We start from the raw sequence: 6,903 nt of genomic DNA, 5'->3' as shown, positions 1-6,903 counted from the left end.
GGCAGCCTTTGAGCCGCAAGCTCGGCTTGGCGCGCGCGCCCTCGCGCGGCGTCCGCCCGTTCCGGCGCATGCGCGGTGGCTCCGGCGAGCTGAGGAGGCAGGGCCTGGCTAGCCCGGGCGATGGCGGCCGTCATGGCGGCGCTGTGGGTGGGTGCCGCGGGCCCATGAGGCGCCCTCAGTCTTCACCCGGACGCCCCTCCCGGCTCTTGACAGCGAAGGCGGCGGTCCCGCACGCGTTGTCATGGCGGGCGTCTTTGACATCGATCTCGACCAGCCCGAAGAGGCGGCCTCGGACGAGGAGCTGGAGGAAGGGGTGAGCGCGGCGTGGCCGGGCCGAGCGCGGCGAGGGGAGGCCGGGCCTCAGGGGAGCGAGACGAGGCGCGGGGCTGGGCTCTCCCACGGCCCGCCTTCGCCTGGCTGAGGCTCCGCGGGTCCTGCGTCTCCCTTTTACCGCGGCGAACGGGGAGGCTCCTCGCGGCGCTTCTGGCCCTTGGAAGAGAGGACGAGGAGGACCGCTGAGGGACGTTAGGAAGGCCCAGTTCGGGGGCAGCCCCGGACTGGCCTTGGAGAACCAAACGGGGGACAGGAGACCACCAGGAAATCTTGTTCCCGGGAGGCTTGAGAAGCCTCTCGGCTTAAGATCGTGGCCATCAGGGTCTCGCGGGGAAGGCGTCGGCGTGGCGCCGGGGAGACCCGGGTTCCAGTCCGTCTTGAAGGAAGGATGTTTGGCCGGTTCCCCCTTCGTCCAGCCTACCTCGCAGGGAGGTGGTTATGTTCCCTGCCTTGTTTGCAATGCAGGCCTGCAAATGATACAAATGCAGAATGGACCTAAACTTGTGTGACTGAAAGGGGTTTTTTAATGAACACAAGAGCCCGGTTAATTACAAGAAAAGCTTAATTATAAGAGTATAATGATCGTGAGATGGAGGGAAGAGCCCAGCGGGGTCCCCGAAGGCATCTCCTGCTTCTTGCCCATCTCCTTTGCATTTGAGGTCCTCCATCTACAGGTAGTCCTCGACTTACAACCGTTCATTTAGTGACTGTTCAAAGTTACAAGGGCACTGGGAAAAAGTGACTTAGGAAGGTTTTTCACAGTTACAATCTTTGCAGCATCCTCATAGTCATGTAGTCAAAATTCAGAGGCTTGGCAACTGGCTCATATTTATGACCATTGTGTCATGTGATGACTGTGACCTTCTGACAAGCACCATCAATGGGGAAACCAGATTCACTTAACAACCCGGTTGCTAACTTAACAGCTGCCGTCGCTCACTTAACAACTGTGACAAGAAAGGTCGTAAAATGGGGCAAAACTCATTTAACGGAAATGTGCTCAATTATGGTCATAAGTTGAAGACTACCCTATAGTTTCTGAGGGACTTTTTCCTTCTTGAATTTGTCCAGTCCCTCTTTAGAGACGCCTCAAACCGTGGCATTATAAAAGGGCCCAGGCTTTTTAAACTAAAGCAAACAAGGTGACTTTTAAAAAAAAAAAAGTGTCAACTTGGCTGATTTATTGCCAATGGCTGGTAGGGCTGGAGCCTAACGTGTCAGTTGATCATTGCCAGGAGTTTTGATCTCTTGTCTACTGCACTAGGATGAAATGGGCTCTTGTCCATGGAAACTGATGCTGCAATAAATTTGGAGCAGTGCAAGCTTATGCAACTTTTCTACCTCTTCAGCTGGGCTTACTCTTGAGTGGGTAGAGTCCTGTTGTTTTCCTCTACAAGCCCTAATGTAGGACCTCCCCTTGGAATGCAGTTCCCCACAACAATACTGCTGTAATAAGTAAATCATTGGTGACTTATTCAAGCTGCTTTAGTAATGCTGCTCCACCGTGGGTATGGTCAACTACTCCTTATGTGGCGTATTACTCATAGGTGGAGGCACTTGTGCAAGGAGGCAGCTTCAATAATCCCGTTGAACATCACAGAACTTATTTCTGAATAGAAAACACAACCCAGCCTTGTGGCTTACGATGGAAAAAGATGTTGCCCTTCATAACTCAAATTAGCCCTCTCTGGTCTAAACTTGTTCTGTGATGTGTCATTGGATAGAAACAGGACTATTAACAGAGATGTTGGAGAGGCACAGATAGCTACAATAATATATGGGGATACATTTGAAGAGGATAGGAATGGAAAGGGAGATTGAAGGGTATTTTGAGACATGTGAAAATTTGTCCTTTTAGAATAATGCAGGCAAGTAAGTGGTACATTACCCCCTTAAAAAGGCAATCCTCAGCTTATGACCACAACTGAGCCCAAATTTTCCATTGCTAAGCAAGACAGTTAAGTGAGTTTTGTCTCATTTTACCACCTTTCTTGCCCCAATCGTTAAGTGAACCACTGCAGTTAAGTTAACAACATGGTTGTTAAGTGAATCTAGCTGCCTCCCTCCATTGACTTTTCTTGAAAGAATATATAATAATGATGATGATGATGTTGGAAAGGACCTTGGAGGTCATCCAGTCCAACCCCTGCTCAGGCAGGAAGCCCTATACAATTTCAGACAAATGGCTGTCCAGTCTATTCTTAAAAACCTCCAGTGATGAGCATTCACAGCTTCTGGAGGCAGGTTGTTCCACTGGTTAATTGTTTAACTGTCAGAAGGTCACAAAAGATAATCACATGACTCCGGGACCCTTAAACTGTCATAAATACAGGTAGTCTTCAACATACGACCACAATTGAACCCAGAATTTCTGTTGCTAAGTGAAACATTTGTTAAGTGTGCTTTGCCCCATTTTACAACTTTTCTTCCCACAGTTAAGTGAATCACTGCAGTTGGTAAATTAGTAATTAGTAAATTAAGTGAAACTGATTTCACCATTGACTTCTCAGGAGATTGCAAAATATGATGACATGAGTCCTGGACACTATAACCGTCATAAATATGAGTCAGTTGCCAAGCATCTGAATTTTGATCACATGACTATGGGGATGCTGCAATGGTCATGTGAAAAACAGTCATAAGTCCCTTCTTTCAGTGATGTAACTTTGAATAGTCACTAAATGAACTGTTGTAATGAACTAAAGTTTGCCTGTACGTCCCAGTTGTCAAGTGTCCAGATTTTGATCACATGACCATCGGAATGCTTCAGTGGTCGTAAGTGTGAAAAACAGTCATAAGTCACTTTTACCAGTGCCATTGTAACTTTGAACAGTCATTAAACGAATGGTGTAAATCAAGGACTGCCTAAGCAGAGGGTTGGACTAGAAGACCTCCAGGGTCCCTTCCAACTCTGTTATTCTATTATTCTATTCTATATTCCATTCCAGTCCACTCCACATATTCTATTCTATTCTATTCTATTCTATTCTATTCTATTCTATTCTATTCTATTCTATTCCCTGTTTGCTTGAAATAGGATCGTTAGAAGCCTGGTTTTAAGAGATTGTAGAAAGGAAATTAGGTATCTGCATTTTTGTGCCAATTATCTCTTAAGACAAATCTTTAATTACATGTATTTAGATTTCTGATCTGATTGCTTGTTTAAGGGTTTGAGATTAGAGCCCTATCTATAAAGGGACAAAGATTAGCAATTACTTATTTAATTGTGCTACCACAGCATGACAAGCAACTTTTGGAGAGCTGCACTGTTTTTTTAAAATAACATTTTCTCGTAGCTCAGACTGCAGTTTTAGGGCCATTGCATGTTAATGTCATGCAAATGGGTTGATAGTTGTGGTTTGCAGGGAGGATACTTTGAATGTTGGGTTATTGATATCCAGACTGCTTATGTGCCCTTTTCTTTGGAAAAACAGTAGGAAACTGCCTCAGAGGTTTTGCAGTTTGTTTAAAATTTCAGTGGTATCCTTGTGTAGGCTGCCTGAAGATTGAAGGTTGCTGACTATGGCATTACAGATTCAACATGTTATTAAAGGCCTCTAAACACGTACACTTTAAGAGGTGGCTCATGATCATGGCCTAATTGCAAAGGTTGATTTATGCTCATTACCACTGGCATGCAGAAGCAATTGTAGAATTGGCTTTTCTGTGCATTGTAGCTGAATTTTTTACACTTGAAAATCTTCCACCAATGAAGGCAAATCTACATGTCCCAGAACAATGTTGCAGGATCCGATCAGGGTCGATCACCAAGACCAAAGTTTTAGTCTTCTGAGCTTTCAGATTTGTGCTGGAGCCCATCTACAGGCTACTTTAGCTGACTGTGTTCAGCAGGTCAGCTGTTCAAATCTCACCGGCTCAAGGTTGACTCAGCCTTCCATCCTTCCGGGGTAGGTAAAATGAGGACCCAGATTGTTGGGGGCAATGTAAATATATATATACATTGCTTACTGGTGTACACCGCTTAGAGAGTGCTTGCACTTAAAGCGGTATATAAGTCTCATAAATAAATAAATAAATAAACTTCTCTCTAGGAGAGTGAAAAAAATGACATACTTGCCCGTCATAATCTTTAACTCATGTCAGGATTGTATAATCTTTTAACTCTTGATCTCACAGACATAAACAATGTATTAGTTGGTTATCCAGGATTGATGTAGGCATTGTAGTTGCTACCTTGAGTCAATGTGTAAACAAAGTCGTCTAGATGTAAATACAAACCAGGAACACAAATATTTGTGCTGAACTTCAGAGTCTCCACATTCTCCCTGCATCCTGCCTCTTTTTTAAAACAAACAAACAAACAAACAAACGTGGATTCTCAGTTTTGTGGTTTTTATTTATTTTTAGGAATTACTGGATTTTTGCATTCCTGCTCATTACTGGAATGTATAGGAATGTGGTGGTGCTACTAGTCACACAGTAGAATGAACCAAAGTGAAATATTTCTTATATTGAATGAAATCTAAGAAGGTGATTGGGGAAATTATTGCATACATCCCTTTCTGGTTTCAGTATCTCTAATGAAAAGGTTACCTAATGTGATCTTTCATGATGCTTGTATTGTTTGCTGATTGTAGGCTGTGGTGGATTATGAACCCAGTCCTGTAGTCCATCTGTGGAGAATACCAATGAGTTTCTAACTGTTGATTTTACTTATATCTTCTCTATGGTGGGTGTGGTTTTCACAGATTGCAAAAACAATGATCAACTTTTTTGGACTGTTTCCAGAATGGTAGCTGTGTTAATCTGTTTTTATCAAAAACAGCAAATTCCTTATGGGCCAAAACTACCACATATAGCTGTTTACTTGTGTTGATCGGTTGGTTGATTAATTAAACAAATTTTCTTTTATACAAGTAGTCCTTGACTTATGATCACAGTTGGGACTAGAATTTCCATTGCTAAGCAAAGTGGTTGTTAAGTGAGTCGCCCTGATGTTACAATCTTTTTGCCACTGTTGTTAAATGAATCACTGCAGTTAAGTGAATTGTGTGGTCGTTAAGCTAATCCAGCTCTCCCTATTGTCTTGTCGCAAACTGGCAAATGGCAACCACATTTGGGATGCTGCAACTATCATAAATGCATGCCAGTTGCCAGACACAAGAATTTTGATCACATGATGGGTTGCTGCAATAGTCATAAGTGTAAAGACTAAGTCACTTTTTTCAGTGCCGTTGTAACTTTGAACAGTCACTAAACGAATGTTTGTAAGTCGAGGACTACGTGTAGTCCTCGACTTACAACAGTCCATTTGGTGTCTGTTCAAAGTTACAATAGCACTGAAAAAAGGGACTTACCACCATTTTTCACATTTAACGGCCGTTGTATCTTCTCCATGGGCATATGATCAAAGTTCAGATGCTTGGCAACTGTCTCATATTTATGACGCAGTGTCCCAGGGTTGTGCGATCCCCTTTTGCGACCTGCTGACAAAGTCAATGGGGAAGCCAGATCCACTTAACAACGGTGTTACTATCTTAACCACTGCAGTGATTCGCTTAACAACAAAAATTTTGGACTCAATTACGGCCATCAGTTGAGGACTACCTGTACACGTGATAGTCTTTATTCCACCATATATTTTTTTTTGTTGCTTTTCTTACAACAGATTAGCACAGCTACTCTTGCGGAAACAATGCAAAAAAAAAAAAAGTTGATCATCTATTCTGTCTGTAGTTTGTGAAAGCTATACATAACCGGTAGCTGTATATGTTATTAGTTTTTACAAAGCAAGAAGATGAATATTTAAAACAAAGCAGGTAAAAACTTTCCCAAATTCCCAACAAGAGTTCATGCTGGGGCTTTCCTTTTTATGGACGCTTTATAATTTGAAGGGTTTCCTCATCTCTTATCCATATAGGTGTTACGATCCACCCACAGATGCTCACGTTCCTCTTCCCTTTTGTTTTCAGTCTTGTAGATGTTCCATTTTATCTACTCCCAAATTTAATTGTGAGCATAGTTTGTTGCGAATCTAGACTTAAACAACATGTTTAATTTTTTTTTAGAACACCTCCATTAGACTTTTAGTGACTTCCTCTTCACATAGGGGGTCCTCAACGTACGACCACAATTGGGACTAGAATTTCCATCGCTAAGCAAGGGCGTTAAATGAGTTGCGACCTTTTTTGCAAGGTTTTTAAGCAAATCACTGCAGTTGTTAATCGTGTGGTTAAGCAAATCTGTCACAAAGAGTGATCGCATGCAATGCTTCAATGGTCATAAATAGATGGAGGTTGCCAAACACCCAAATTTTGATCAACTGACTGTGATGATGCTGTGACAGTCCTAAGTTACTGGTTGTAAGTTACTTTTTTTTCAGTGCCATTGTGACTTTGGTCACTAAACGAATGGTTACAAGTCAAGGACTACAGTATTTCTGCAGAGTTATCCCCGTCTCTATGATACAGAAAAGATTGTTTTGAAGAGAAACGGATATGAGAATGTCACCATATGGGTGAATTGCACAAGCCTAAAATTAAATATTTTATGATAGCGGCTGGTCTTCTTGCAGTCTTTTATTTATATTTACTCCAGTGTGCTGGTAAT

General features: G+C 42.7%; 1 protein-coding gene across 2 annotated transcripts in view; it reads left to right on the top strand.

Moving 5' to 3' along the window:
* Positions 1 to 104: 104 nt before the first annotated feature.
* Positions 105 to 6,903, top strand: part of RPS6KB1 (ribosomal protein S6 kinase B1) — a 39,415-nt gene continuing 32,616 nt past the window's right edge. For both annotated transcript variants that reach the window (XR_005557501.1, XM_039349998.1), the window contains exon 1: positions 105 to 313. Coding sequence is in view for 1 of the 2 variants with exons in the window: in XM_039349998.1 (XP_039205932.1) it covers positions 242 to 313 (72 nt within the window). In the remaining variant the exon portion in view is untranslated. The remainder of the gene's footprint in view (positions 314 to 6,903) is intronic.

The sequence above is a fragment of the Crotalus tigris genome, unplaced genomic scaffold (assembly GCF_016545835.1).
Source record: "Crotalus tigris isolate CLP2741 ecotype Arizona unplaced genomic scaffold, ASM1654583v1 scf7180000018306.2785112, whole genome shotgun sequence".
NCBI classification, from domain to species: Eukaryota; Metazoa; Chordata; class Lepidosauria; order Squamata; family Viperidae; genus Crotalus; species Crotalus tigris.
Note: the sequence above shows the minus strand (reverse complement) of the source record. Positions and strands in the feature narration are given on the sequence as shown.